Here is a 16265-nt window from a genome sequence, read left to right on the forward strand (position 1 = left end):
ACTTCCATGGGAGGGTAACCTTTGAAACTTAACGTCTCAAACTAGTGCTGCATTCAGACTAGGGGCCAGTACTACTAATCAGCGAGAAACACTAAATTCAGTATCCAAGGATTCCTCTGTTGGTGATAGCATGGTTCCACAATTACATCAGATTAACTTCAAACAACAGAGACAAATAATTAAGGTCAATTTCCATTTTCTGATAATTTGTAGCTATTGTTATACAAATTCTTTATCACAGATTAGGAATCCTCAGACATGAAAACTTAACACTACAATATTACTATTTAGATATAAAGTCACTTCAAAGTAATCTCTCTAAATAACAAGTTTAATGACAATCAGCAAGAAAACTCCATGCATAAAAAGCAGAATAATTGCATTAGATAAAATATGTGTAACAACAGCATGACTGAATACAATATGATATCAAGCATTAAGGCCTTCTACAGCTTAGCGTATTAACATATACCAAACCTGGAAGAGTAATGGGTATTGGTTCTTCCAATCATTAGTAGCAATAAAATTAAGGAAGAATTAGAAAATAAAAGGTTATTTTTATATGAATATGAACGAATAATAGGAATCACAGCTGTTCAGCAATCCCGCCTCTTCATTCAATGCACCTTATACAAAAATACCATTACACCTATCCCTAAAGAGAAAAATAGTTGTTCTGACACTTGCACTGAAAATTAATTTCAATGGGGTGTATCTATGAGGTGGTACAACCCATGATTATACAATAACAGGACGAGTGACTATTCTGCACGGGTATGAATACCATGTTAACTCCTAAAATTTGATGCTATTGCACAATTTCTTAATAACCTTGCTAGAAGAAGCAGACATAAAAATCTTAACTTTCTAATCTTTGTTACAATTTTGAGCCAGGTTCGGAATCTGAGTGAAGGCCACATCCCTGATTCACATGGACTTCAACAGGTGAGAATATTTCGAGAGTAAGAGTGACTGATCAAAGTCAGATGACACCACCTAGCACATACACAAACACTGTTCATAGTTTTTCCCACTATGATGAATGTCAAATCATCAATCATTTGAGTTGGTAGGGACTCCTAACTACAACAGGAAATGTGAAGTGACACTATATATACTATATACATACTACTTTTCAGAAAATGATTAAGAGATTAATGAAGGTAATAAATGATTTCATGTTGTCTTTGCATCATGGGAGGAAGTTTAGATAGAAGTAAGGCAGTGTACCAGGATTTATTTGTGTGAACTGTCAAAGGAAAATACATCAGTAGACAGATACACTTAAAGAAAACATGCATACATGGTGAAATAAGAATTGAATTCAAACAACACTAATCCACACAATAGATGGGGGTGTGTTAAATACAAACATTATGTCTAAAATAACATTCATTGAAGAAAACTGAACTTCATTTAATGGTGCCCCATTTCAGTGTTAGAACTTGTCAATGGACAACAGTTGGACAAGTTGCTATTGCTGCACGAGGCCACGAAAGAAAGGTTTGACACTTACTTGCAAAAACTACAGTCTAACACTTCAATAAATAATTCGATAATGATACTAACTCAAGAGTACTTAAGAAATTAGTAAACAAGAATTTGTTTATGGGACTCAGTTTTGACCCGCATGTTGTAATGACCCTTAAATAATAGGTATCACGTGCCAATTTGTATCTTCAACATATAGCTAACGTCAAAGGAAAGAAGAATACTGTAAACAAGTTAAAAGTGTACTGGCCAACTTATTTTAACAAGGCACCAGGACAGTTACACAATGAATTAACTATTGAAGTTCAAATTATGTATAGATATTAACATTTTGTATTTGACCAGCTAGAAACATGATATGATCTTACTACACCAATTAGGCTTACAGAACAGCTGTTTTCACATGCAAGTTGGTTTTGTAAATTTTATCAAACTCTTCATAATTAGGAAGAGAAACTGGAGAGAAAGGAACTTCAGACTCACTGTTCAAGACAAACTTATTGACACTAAAAGAGAAGTGAAGAGGAAATGTAATTGCGAAGCAATGGGCATATACAGAATGACTTATTCCAGTAAGAGATGACATTCCTTCCAAGTGCACGATTGTTATTTATGCAATGAGAAGCACAAACTTCATATGGTTCAGAAAATTAGGAGTCACCCATCAAGCAAAGCAAAGCAAATAAAATCCTAGATATGAAACAAATGGTGCTCAGAGCAGTGCTAACTGACCTACATTTCTCAGAAATTAAAGGATAACGCAACCAAAAACATTCCACTGAAAAGCTGAATGAAATAAGTGTTAGTGTCAATGGTGTTGAGAAACAGCTGAAATCATTGAAACTGAACAAACATCGAGGCCCCTATGGAATTCTTATCAGATTCTACACTGAATTTGCTGCTGAGTTAGTCCCTTTTCTATCTATAATCTATCCTAGATCCCCAAAACACAAAAAAAACTGTGCCCAGTTATTGGAAGAAAACACAGGTCACACACTTCTACAAGAAGGGCAGCAGAAGTGATCCACAAAACTACTGTCCTATATCCTTGACACTGATTTTTTGTAGAATCTTATATTATGAGTTCAAACATAATGAGGTATCTTGAACAGAATAAAATCCTCAGTGCCAACCAGCATGGATTCCGAAAACATCTATCGTGTGAAACCCAGTTAGCACTTTTCTCACGAGGCATACTGAAAGCTTTGGATCACAGCTGTAGATGCAGAATTTCTTGGTTAAACAGCATCTGAGTCAGTGCCACACCTATGGTTATTGTCAAAATTATTATCATAAAGGGTACCAAGTGAAATTTGTAACTGGATTGAGAACTTTTTGGTAGGGAGGATGCAGCATGCTATTTTAGATAGATGGTCATCATCAGATGACTGTGCCCCAGGTTAGTGTTTTGGACCCCTTGCTGTCCATGTTGTATGTTAATGACCTTGCAGATAATATTAACAATAACCTCAGACTTTCTGCAATAGATGCAGTTATCTATGATGAAGTATTGTCTGAAAGAAGCTGCACAAATATTTAGTCAGATCTTGATAATATTTCAAAGTGCTGCAAAGACTGGCAATTTCCTTTAACCATTCAGATATGTAAAATAGTGCACTTCATAAAATGAAAAAACAAACTACCCTATCAATGAGACACTACTGGATTCGAACAACTCACGAGGGTGGTTCAAAAAGTTCTCGGAATCACCACGAGACGTCAGTGCTAGCGCAATGAGTTGTTCATGTGATACTCATTGGACTGTTGCCTGTAAACACGTGCCATGTCATTGCTCTTTGAAGAAAGCTGTGGCAGTGATGTGGCTCTGTTGTGGTTTATGCGTAGTGATTTGTGGAAGAAAAAAAAAAAAATAAATAAATAATAAATCGAGATCCAAGGAGTGATTAAGTACGTCATAAAGAAAGGTATGAAAGCAAAGGACATTTATGCCAATTTCCAGAATACACTGGGGGGTCTCTTCTTCTTCATATTCAGCTATTTCCATGTGTACAAATGAGTTTAAATTTGGTCAGGAGAGCTTAGATGATGATCCATGCAGTGGTCAGCCAAGATGTGTCACTACTCCAAAAATCATTACAAAAGTGCACAAAATGGTCATGGGTGACTGCCAATTGAAAGTGCATAAATTGCTCATGCTTGCCAGATGTCATCTGATAGGGTATATCACATTTTAACTGAAGAATTAGAAATGAAAAAATTATCTGCAAGTTGGGTGCCATGACTCACCGTGCGCTCGCACACGTGCCATCGCCGTGGCAATATTACATGAATTAAGGTATGAATTGTTGCCACTCCCATCTTATTCACCTGATACGGCTTCGTCAGACTTCCATCTCTTCCCAAAACTGAAAATTTTTCTTTGTGTACGAAGATTCACTTCCCCGAAGAATTGATAGCCGGAGTTGACAACTATTTTGCAGGCCTGGGGGAAACTCGTTTTCCAGATGGGATCAAGGCACTGGAACATCATTGAACCAATCTACAAGGAGACTACATTGAAAAATAAATGTTTCAGTGACTTAAGTAATTTTTTCCTGTTCTGTTCTGAGAACTTTTCAAATCACCCTCGTACAAATAACTGGGTGTAACATTTTGTAAGGATATGAAATGGAATGATCCCACAGGATCAGTTATGGGTAAAGCAGGTGGTAGACCGGTTTATTGGTAGAGTAGTGGGGAAGCACAATCAGTCAACAAAAGAGACTGCGTACAAATCACTTTTGCAACCTGTTCTAGAATATTGCTCAAGTTTGTGGGACTCATGCCAAATTGGGCTAACATGAGGCATTTGGCATGTGTACCCGAGAGACAGCATGAATGGTTACACATTTGTTTGACCCATGGGAGAGTGTCAGAGACACTGAAGGAACTGAACTGGAAGACTAAGATACAGAAACTATCCTGAGAAAGTCAATTAACAAAGTTTCAAGAACCAGCTTTAAATGAGGACAAGGATTACACTACAGCCCCTAAGAATCACTCACACAGGGATCATGAGGTTAGAATAATTACTATAAGCACAGAGGCATTCAAACAGTTGCTCTTCCCATGCTCCCTACATGAATGGAACGGGAAGAAACACTATTAACTGGTACAATGGGATGTACCCTTGGACATGCACCTCACAGTAGTTTGCCAAATATAGATGTAGAGTGTGGTAGCATAATCGTCTGTGAACAAAGTTACATGTCACACAGGAGGAGGACTTGTTCATTCATCCTGACTTAATAGCTTTCATGCAGCTTCTGTCAGACTGAAGTCTTTGCTTAGTGGCATACAACTGGATTTCAACTAGCAGTGGCTAATTTGTGGTTATGTAGATGGTAGCTTGCTCACACTAACACTCATCAAAGTACCTCATATGGGAAAGAAATTAGTTTCAGTGCCTAAGTGTGTTATGAAATGGCATCTACTGCACTCTTAGTAAGCTGTTCAGCTCTAACTTTCTGTCATAGCAAGACTGCAATGGATTGAGGATTAAGTAAGGACCTATATGGCAAATCAGACTTTTGCACGTAACTACAATTAGTTAAAATGTACTTTAGTCACTGTGCTGATGAACTATGGAATGTGTTCAACTACAAGGAAGTCACTGGGTACTTAAAAAGAGAAACAGCAAGTTTCACACATCAATGGTGCCAACAGATGAAGGTAATATCTTATAAAATATAAGTAGTTCAAGATATCTACAGGTTTTTGTGAAGTGATAATGCATGAAATACTAGGTGTTCTCTACATGCTTAATACTCTCAAGAATGCAAGGAGAAAATTTTTTGGCATACGGAAGACAGTAGATATCAAATAATTAGGTTGTTGCACAACATGTACAAATCTAAAATGTAAGTCGCCTGTAAAATTATTTTTGTTCTTACTGCTTTAAAGGGTAAAAGAATCTAATTTGGACAGTTCATCACAAATGAAAATTTGTCCAAAGTTTACAAAGGGTCAACCATCCCCAGTTTCAGTAGTTAATTAATTGGCTACTTAACTGATATGTGGCTGTACTTTTTTGAAGATGATTAACATGAAGGATGTCTCAATAACTATAACTGCAGATAAAATGCACAATGTGGTATTCCATACATGGTGATTAAAGGTGCAGAGAACAGGTGACATAATACGAATATGAGAACATATGGAGAGGTGTATTTTACTGTAAGTATTAACTGTGAAAATGGTGTGACAGTAAGAGATTATTTTTTGTATTTGCTTTTCATCACCAAAGCTTTGGACATTTCAAAACAAAAAGACTAATTATTTTGTGTGCCATTTTGAATTATGGGTGGGATGTGAGATGAGCACTAACCATGGAAAGGAAACAAAAAACAAGAGGTGGTAGAATAGAGTATCCGAAATTCGTAAAAAGGGGGACTAACTCATCTAATGGAAAAGTTATAATCAAAAGATGCAACAGATTTAGAAACAGATGTGCTGCTAGGAAGTGCGCTGGAAGCCTTGCTGCTCATGTTGTATATCAATGACCTGGTAGACAGTATTACTAGTACCATCTTTTTTGTAGATGATGCAATTATCTGTAGTGCTGTAGTGTCTGAAAGAAGCGGCATAAATATTCCGTCAGATACTGATAAAATTTCAAAGTGGTGCAACAATTGGTTGTTGTTGTTGTTGTTGTGGTCTTCAGTCCTGAGACTGGTTTGATGCAACATGCCCTCGGGAAAAATTACGGCCGTAGTTTCCCCTTGCTTTCAGCCGTTCAAAGTACCAGCACAGCAAGGCTATTTTGGTTAATGTTGCAAGGCCAGGTCAGTCAATCATCCAGACTGTTGCCCCTGAATCTACTGAAAAGGCTGCTGCCCCTCTTCAGGAACCACACATTTGTCTGGCCTCTCAACAGATACCCCTCAGTTGTGGTTGCACCTACGGTACGGCCATCTGTATCGCTGAGGCACGCAAGCCTCCCCACCAACGGCAAGGTCCATGGTTCATGGGGGGAGGTAATTGCTTTAAATGTTGAAAGTGTAAAACAGTGCACTTCACAAAACAAAAAAATTATTATCCTATAACTATGGTATGAATGAATCACAGTTGGAATTGGCCAACTCATAGAAACACCTAGGTGTAACACTCTGTAGGGATATGAAATAGAATGATCATATAGGCCCAGTCATTAGTAAAGCACGTGATGGAGTTTGGTTTATTTACAGAATACTGAGGAAATGCAGTAAGTCCACAAAGAAGATTGCTTACAAATCACTTGTGCAACCCATCCTAGAATACTGCTCAAGTGTGTCGGACCCATACCAAATAGTACCAGCAGGGGATGGGCAGCATGAATAGTCACAGTCTTTTGAGACCCGTGGGAGGCAGATAGAGAGATTCTCAAGAAACTTAACTGGAAGACTCTTTAAGATAGACATTTACCAATCCGAGGAAGCATACGTACAAAGTTTCAAGAGATGGTTTTAAATTATGACTCTACGAATATGCTAAATCCCCTTTGTATCACTCATATAGGGACCATGAGGGCACGATTAGATTAATAACAGCACACACATGGGCATTTAAACAATTATTCTTCCCATGCTTCACATGTGAATGGAGAGGGAATAAACCATAATTATTTAGTCCAATGAGACATACCCTCTGCCTTGCACTACACAGTGGTTTGCAGAATAGATTTAGATGTGAAAGATGTTACTCTTTCAGGATACCTTGCAATAGTTAAAAACTGGTGAATATAACATAAATGGATGACAAAATATGCGAGAGAAGGTGTAGAGTAGATGAAGAAGAAAAACTTATGGTCTTTCATGCAGTCAGTGACAGTGCTTCTTCAATGAGAAGAAGTCTTAGTTGGTAGCAGTCTGAAAACATTCCCTCGGAGCCATCTACACCACAACTAAGAAAGTTTGTGGCTGTAATCTTAGTATGCTGTTTATTGCTCTCATGGATGGATCTTTTGCAGACGAGATCATGAATGGAATCACTCATTTGAGAAAGCATAAAGCTGAGGCCACGTTTAAAAAATGAATAACCACACAAAAATCTCCTGCCTTGTACTAAAGATCTGACATTTCGTGATACTGATTCTTAAAATTTTGGGGTACTAGGTCTGGTACCTCAAGCCAAATATGGTGGCAACAAATGTAACAAAGCAGGAAAGCATGCCCAAGCCAGCATTTTGTGGAAACCTCCACAAATCTCCTTCGCCTTCACAAAGTCCAAGCACACTTGTACAAGCACTTGTTTATGCTTCAAATATTATGTGGAGTTTGGTCCACTATGTGCTTTGCTGTTATGATGTGGAAAAACAAAAAAAAGGAGACACGAAACATTACTGGAGTTGTAAAGATGGCTTAATCAAATGAAAAGTTTAAGCTCATATTAAGTTACCCTGTATTTGAAGTTTTATCAGCATGAAAGATAGAATTACTTCAGTAACAATAGAGAGACTTATTTAAACCAACTATCTTTCACACCAACATCTATTTAAAAATGGGGTAAAATTACACGAGAAGTTGCAACATCAAATGAAAGGCTGACCACAATACTGTGAATTCTCTCATATGGAATGGACTATGAAGACCTGAAACAGTACGTAAATTCATCTGCAATATGCAAGCATTTTATAGTGTACGTATCTTTGTCTATGGTAAATTAATAAATATCTGCCATTTAGTCTAATCTTGTCTTCATGATTCCTATGGGGGCTATATGCAGTTAGCTGAAGAATAGGTCTTGGATTTTTCACCTAATACCAATTGTTAAACTTTTTAATTAAGACTTTCATGGGATAGTTAGCATCTACATAAATAGCATGAGTGTCACAAAAATTTTGAAAAACCTGAATTGGCACTCTCCTGTTAATCAAAGAAACCCATCGTCATTTGTGTGCACATCCAAAATTCGCTATAATTCATATATGATGTATGTTTCATTCAATTTAAAAATATTTTAAGATGGACACATGAGTGATACACAAGAATTCTCCTTCGTACACTGACTGGCAGGGTACTGGAAAAATGCAATGCCTGCCACTTGTCTTAGTTACAGTTTAGCTGATGGGATCATTCCCTTTCATACCTCTATGTATTGTCACACTCAGGTATTACAAGAGTTCACTTGCACGAACAGTACGTAATTGATGTGGTCATAGGATACCGAGTTTTTTTTCTTTTGTAATGAGCACGATTTTACATTTCTATATATTCTAAACAAGTTGTCAATTTTTGTATCACTTTCAAATCTTATCGAACCTAAACTGGATACTTGCGCGGCTTTTCCTACTTCATTATGCAGAGTGATCACAAAGCCTCTATGGCCTATATGAGTCCCTGTTCTGCACATATAGGCAGCACACCGCATCTGGTACATGCGGCGCTCGGGGACTACAGCACAGCTACAACACTGGAGGATGGGCTTATAAGAGTCCAAAACCGGTCATGTGAGAATACAGAAATTTACAACTGAAGCGGTATTTTCAACCTCTGCTATAATGCTCAGTTGCGGATGTTCTTCCAACAGGAGTGTTTGTAATTACATAGATGTTAATGAATTGTAGTTTCTTATTGTTGAAGGTGCTGATTTATGTAAATCAGCATCTTCAACAATAAGAAACAACATACTTACACCATGGAGGAACATATCGTAATGAGCACATGGTCTCACTAATGATCCTACACAGGAAAATCAATGACAGATATTCAGCATCATTTTCCTGTTAAGTTTTACAGAAATCTTTCCAAGAAGAGCCAACAGTTTTACAGTGGGCGAAATAGCTCATTACATCTGGTTACATAAAAGACAAGCCTCACTCACGACGACCACAAACATGACTGGAAACATGTGTAGAGGCTGTGGTATCTACCAAATGTTCGCCTAAAGTCCGTTTGTAAGAGGTAACAGGAATCGGAAGCTCCATATTGGACATTATAAAAAACATATGAAGAATGATTTGAAGTTTAAGGCATTTAAACCTTTGTAGATGAAGTGAGTGATAACATGCAAAAACGTTATCAGGCTTGGGGGGCAAATGCTTAATGTCTTTACAACCCTCGCTTCCAGGGGGAAAGTGTTTTTCTCGGACGAGTGTGAAATTTATCAGAGTGCAAAAGTGAGAAATTTATCTCTGGAGTAAATAAAACACACACATTTATGAAGAGCTTGAACACAATCCACCACATGTCATTATCTATGCTGCAATGTCTGCAACTCATTTGGTAGGTTCTTATTTATTTGATGGTACTGTGAGACACATTGGGGTACTGCACCACGTAAAGTGATTAGTTTTTTCACACCTGCAAGACTCGGGGCCGATCGTTCACAAACGGTTCCAGCAGGATGGAGCACCAGCCAAGTATGCTACAGCCGGTGAGACTATCTCAATGAGGTATTTCCAAATGGATTAGATGCAGTTCTGTTCATATGTCTGCTCCTTTTGAGTCGCCGCCCCAAAGTCCCGATCTGTCATATTGCGACAAGCATTATGGGGGTTTCATTTAAAAAGGAAGCTATTGCGACATGTTACGAGACAGTGGATCTCGAGGATGCCGTCGGACACGCATTTACTGCACTCACACCAACAATGTCGAGGAGAATTTCCCGTTGTACACAGAAGAAAATCGTACTCGTATTAAAACGATGGTGCACACACATACTCTCAGGAATAAACAATAGTAATACCATCTCAAAGTTGTCCTCTGTCATGATCCCACATTAATACAATGCGACCTTCTATTAATATTTGGACACGCGAATGGGACTTTTTGATCACTCTGTAGACAATTGCATCATATGCGGAATGTCTGGGGTTACAAGTCTTACCGTCATTAATTTACAGCATCAGCAAGAAGAGTTCCAACATGCTTCCCTGGGGCACACATAAAGTTGCTTCTGCTTCTATCAATGGTAACTAGTGGCGGAAGCAGTCGAGCCGACTAATTTAAACCGAACTATAGCTATTAAAGCAGCTGATGAGAATTACGGCAACGAGGAAGTTGACAAGAGTTTGCGTGTGATGCCACAAACAGGAATACTTACTTGTACCGGAGGCGCGCGTTCTTGGCTCGTTAGTAGGCGAGAAAGAGAGGGTGTGTTACCTGGCGTGCTGGGCGGCGGCGTGCGGCTGCGGCTGGCCGTGCACCTGCGCGGACAGCAGCGGCTCGGAGCGCCGCGGGCCCGAACCCGCGCCCGCCAGGCTGAACGCCTTCTTCACAGACTCTAGCACGCTGAACCTGTTCTCGGCCACAGTCGTCGTCTTGTACACGTCGTCGGATAGCGACCTGTAGGACGCCCCTAGCCCAGTCGGCATGTCGGCCAGCGGAGTCGCTGAGAGTGCCAAGTGGAGAGGCGAGGCGAGCCGTGCACAGCAGGCAAACAGAAACACGAGCCAGTTAGCCAGGCGGCGGCGTGCACGCGGCAAGCGGCGCTGCGAGTCTGGTGTGAACGGGAACAGGTCGCGGCGCTGCGGCCGCCAGGGACGGAAAGACGAGAGGGAACTGGTTGCGGGGGCGCCTCACCAATGCCGGAGGCGAGCGCCGCGTGATTCACTACGGCGGCTCAGGCGGGAGATGCCGTTTAAGAATGAGGGGGGGGGAGGGGGGGGGAGCCTACATCTTACAGTGTCTTTAACAAGCCCCTTCCTCCCCGCCACCCCTTCCGTCCATCACTTCGACTGAGGACCACGTCAAGCTCCACAGCTACACTGCTTTTATGGATGTGAACACGTCTATTCGCTCATCTGTCGAACTTTCTTGTGTGACAAAATACCTTCAGATTTGAGTCGCTAGTAACTATCAGACTAATAATACATAACGAATGGCTCAGGCCTCAAAGGGTATATCATGTCTATATGCATTTGTCGCCCACTATTTGTTTCCCTATGACGTCACCGTACCAGCACAGGCGTGTTTTTGTTACGAATTACCTGTATATACCGTTATTCTGCCATGCTGGTGACTCAGCTATTGAGGCGGACAAGAGACTGACAAATTACAGATTATATAAGAAAGAGTACCACCACAGGTATTATATACCATCAGCTGACGTCCCTCGTCCGTGCAATAAGATGGACATCCATAAATTGACATTATAGATTAATACAAGACAGTTGTGATTTTATTCTGACGTTTTCAAGGAAAATCTACGGCGCGGAGCCCGAATTGCGTTCACAGATACTTTTTTTCTTTTTTACTATTCATCTTTCGTTTTCTCCTCTCAAAATCAAGACGCAACAACAAAGTGCACCAGGATCTGGGAAGAAAGCAGCAGCAGCAGCAGCAGCCGCAGCAGCCGGACGAACGAGGCTTTGCCCGCATCTACGCGGGGTTGGTTGGTGAATTTAAGGGATGACCTGATGTGCTTCCTGTCGCCGTCCCGTTACCCCCCCCCCCTAATCCCTCCCACCCTGCCGGGAGGGAATATGTGTACCCGAACTGTCTGTGTATAGTGTAGCCACGTGAAAGTGCGCGGACGTTTTCGACATGTTTGGGAATTGTGTACGTGAATGGCACTTGGGTACCAGCACGGTATTCGCCTACTGGGATGTGGGAAACCGCCTGAAAACCACATACAAGCATGCCAGCACGCAGCCCTTGGTCGTTAATCCGCTGGATGGTTCGATCCGGGGCCTACGCACCTGTTCGAATACCGGAAGCGGCGACTATCTGGCCGGGTGTTGAATTAACTGTGTGTTTAATAAACTTTTATTACTAATTTTATTTTAAAAAATTGCTACTAATTCCGGGGTCCTAGCCTCCATTCGCACGCAATCACATCTGCCATCGGCCAAGCCGTCAGGCTATTTCTTACAGGCCTAATACTCGTCGATACGGGCCCCACTGTTGGCGCGACAGACAGCTAATCTCTATTCCTCTTCTCTCGAAATGTTTCGCATCATTACAGGCGTAACATTTGCGGTAGCTGCACAAATGTGATGAGGCAGATCTGGTAGATCACGAACTGATGTCTGGTACACTTGCTTGCTTGACTTAGGCGGGCTCCGCTGGGAGGAACTGCGTGCTTGGCATGGTGCCCCGATATCAAAAGCAAACATTTCTTGATTTTTTACGTGGGAATGTCTCACGCCGAATATTACGTTGTACCTGAGTAATGGACTTTAGTTCCGCGAGAGAAAGCACACAGAAGACCTTCTGTTATGCTCCACATGGCTACTGACCAGCGTTTACTTGAACAAAGCAGTTACGCGCATGCGTGCGCGGTGCCGCGAGCAAATGCAGAAAACTTTCTGAGCTACCATATTTGTAGAAACAAACCACCAATAATTATCTCAATTGCCCCTCAAGTTATTACATATATATAACCCGAACACTATGTATTTTGCAGAACATCAAGGAGTTATAAATGTCGTCTGGCTCTTAACTTTTCGAGTTGATATCACTTCAGCGGCTTACATGTCAGTTTCGCTGCTTATTTGATCAAGAAGATCTTTATTTAGCCTCACAAGGCTAGATGTATTCCGTTCCAACATTTTTCACCACAGAAAAAAATACTGAGGTGGTTTTTGGTAGTCAAATCTGTGATCTCCGCGTCATAAGCCAGTAATGCTAATCAGTAGACCACAAAAGCAGCCATTAAGAAAATGCTTCTTATTTAACAGGACAGCTACATCATTAACAACAGATCGACAGAGGTATTACTGATCACCGCACCCCTTTAGCGACTAGTAGGAGATCTGCCGAAGTACATGACAGTCGCGCTTCATACTACCGAAGGTACGAATCGAAGGGAGAGCTCTTGGCTGGTCGTGACACAACGGAACACGACAGCTGCTCCACCCGGGTCGCCTCTTCACCTACATTCGCACCTCGACCTAGAAGCCCAGTCGCGCGCAAACACAATGCCATCCCGACATGTCACCCCAACCCCAGCCCACAGCCGCTACACAGAAATGTGAGCTTGCTGCTGCACTATAATTGGCATCTGACGTTTTAAGTTTCAAAGATACGACGTTGCACTATCTGCACCCAGCAGCAACAGCGCTTCAAGACGACAGAAAATCGGTTTAAGGACATTGACTCGTACAAAAATCACGTACGGTATAAACTTCTGTAATATCTCTAAAAGGTCACACCTCTAATTTTAATTAGGGCCAACGAAATTCTTTTAAAACACGTGATATTTTTCTTTCAGCGAAACATCTTCAAACTTATCGCACTATCTCTCCAAAACTGTTGACGTCACTGAAATACTTTCATTTCGTTGATTACCAGACTATCTCGTTCGCCAACATTTGTTTTCAAAAGTTGCGAAACGCATTGCATTTGCTTGTACAAGTTTCTAGCAACTGCTGCATGTTCCTCCTCCCCCCCCCCCCGCCTCCCCCCCCCCCTCAACATAGCCTGCTTCTAACTCGTCACAGATATTAATTTTAAAGCGTGTATCTCTTGCAAAAATCATGTAAAAATTCTGTAATTAACGTATGCTACTGATTTTTATAGTGTCCCCAATCAAGACAATGGCAAAGACAATGCTTTGCACAGTGAAACTGACATCACAGTGGGAGCTCCTATTGGTATACTGGTGGCGGAAGCAGACTAGCCCATTAGATGTCGAATTTCAGCTAGTTTAAATAGGACTGTAAGGGGGGGGGGGGATGTCGAATTCTGACTGCGGCAGGGGAGAGATACCTGTATCGTTAAGCAGAGGACATCGTGGTCAGGCCACATGACTCCAAAACTTCCCTTATATTCGTTTATTGTTATTGTCTACCCATGCTGACATTCCACAGATAGGTTGGTTGGTTTGGGGAAGGAGACCAGACAGCGTGGTCATCGGTCTCATCGGATTAGGGAAGGATTGGGAAGGAAGTCGGCCGTGCCCTTTCAGAGGAACCATCCCGGCATTTGCCTGAAGTGATTTAGGGAAATCACGGAAAACCTAAATCAGGATGGCCGGACGCGGGATTGAACCGTCGTCCTCCCCATTCCACAGATAGTATTTTATTCAAAATTAATATGTATTCGTCCTTCGTAACGCGTAAAATCTGCATCAGTGCTTCGCATTTAGTGGGTAGCCTCTGTTTAGGACACGTATGAATGCAATACAAACGTCGTACCCGAGGAGGGTGGGCAAAAACACAAACCATATTACCATACCTAATGCGATATAGGAAAGTCATTGGCATTCAAATCAGCTCTGGATGGATAAATACAGGTCCTGTATGGTTTTTAAGGGAATCTTCCACAATTATTCCTGCAAAATAGTGGCAAGCTCAGGTATCGATGATGGGAGGTGTGTAGCGATCACGCATCCTTCTTTCCAAAGTTGACCACAAAGGCTCAATAATACTGAGATCTGGCGACTGTTGGCCAGGATAGATGGGACAGCTCACAGCTCATCCTCGTGCTCACAAAACCGATCATGGACCATGTGAGCGTTAAGAACGGGAATCCTGTCGCCTTGGAACACAGCACCACCTTTGGGGATCAAACACTGTACCCTGGGATGGAACTGATGAGCCAAAATGAGCATATATAAACCTTGGCAATAATCAAACCTTACATAATAACGATTGGGCCCGTTGAATACCACGATATGTTCGCCTAAATCATCACAGAATCCCAGCCATATTTCACTCTTCGAACGTAAACTCGGCCAGAAGTTGGAAACAAGACTCATCCGAGAAAATGACTTTCTTCCGTCGCTCCAGAGTTGAGGTTTTATGGCTTCGGCACTGCGTTTTCCTCTTACGGATAATTGCAACGTTTATGAGTGGTTTTGGAATTCTAGTTCGCCCAGCAATTCCCCGCTTATGGAGCTCCCTTCATGTTGTATTGGTGCTGACAGGTTTCGTACATTCAGTTATGCAGTGACTTTTGCAGCTGTCGTCCTCTCATTTCTCGTCACAAACCTCTTCAATGACCGTCCATCATGATCGCTCAGCATCCACTTTCGTCAGCGTTTTGACTTAGAGGACAATGTTTTCTCGCTTTCCTTGTATGCGGTGTAAATCTGCTTTTTTAAACACCAAACACTTTGGATACCTTGGTTACGAGACTACCACCAATTTGCTCACGTCCGAATTCACTTAGCTCCGACATAATGCACTATATACCACATAGAACAGCGTTCTGGCGACTACTGACACGTCCAACGTGTTGAGAACATTGGACTGGTGCCGTTCGTGGTCACTAACACCTGTGTTTATGTTCAGGCATGTATCTGTTGCGGTGTTGGCACGAAAAGCAGAAGCACGGCTCATATTCACGGAGGGAATCTTAAGCAAAAGTCATTCATGCAAGAACTAAGTGGCTTACAAAACAATTGTTCAACTGACTCTTGAGCATTGTTTATTATTCTAAACACTATGTTGAAATAATAGGAGAGAGAGAGAGAGAGAGAGAGAGAGAGAAAAGAGAAGAGAAGGTATAACTAAGAGCCTTAGAGAGATGCTCAGCGAACTCGCATGGCAGAGGCAACAAGAGACGATCTGTATTACAGAGATTTACTGCCGAAATTCTGGGACCGTGTACGTTCGAAGTCAGGCACCATGTTACTTCCTCCCACACAGATCTCGCGAAATGACTACGACGAGACAAAGAAATCACTTAGCGCTCATGATACGGAGGCCTATCGTCAATCATTCTCCCCACGCGCCATCCGCGAATGTAACTAGGAAGGGGGGAAAACTGTGTTCCCTGAAGTCCCCTCCACCAAATAGTGATGCGGCTTGTGTAGAATACATGTGATATTTCCTTTCCTTTTCGTATAGTTATGGTCATTTCTAATGATCTGAAACGAGAGGAAAGACACCGTGTTGACGTCATTGGGTC

General features: G+C 41.4%; 1 protein-coding gene across 7 annotated transcripts in view; it reads right to left on the bottom strand.

Moving 5' to 3' along the window:
* Window positions 1–16265, bottom strand: part of LOC126188175 (protein NDRG3) — a 491060-nt gene that overhangs the window by 338142 nt on the left and 136653 nt on the right. For 4 of the 7 annotated variants that reach the window (XM_049929691.1, XM_049929690.1, XM_049929689.1 and 1 more), the window contains exon 2: window positions 10572–10800. The exons of the other annotated variants lie outside the window; for them this stretch is intronic. In XM_049929691.1, the coding sequence (XP_049785648.1) occupies window positions 10572–10783 (212 nt within the window). In that variant the 5' untranslated portion in view covers window positions 10784–10800. The remainder of the gene's footprint in view (window positions 1–10571; window positions 10801–16265) is intronic. 7 annotated transcript variants of the gene reach the window in all.

Source organism: Schistocerca cancellata, chromosome 5 (assembly GCF_023864275.1).
Source record: "Schistocerca cancellata isolate TAMUIC-IGC-003103 chromosome 5, iqSchCanc2.1, whole genome shotgun sequence".
NCBI lineage: Eukaryota > Metazoa > Arthropoda > Insecta > Orthoptera > Acrididae > Schistocerca > Schistocerca cancellata.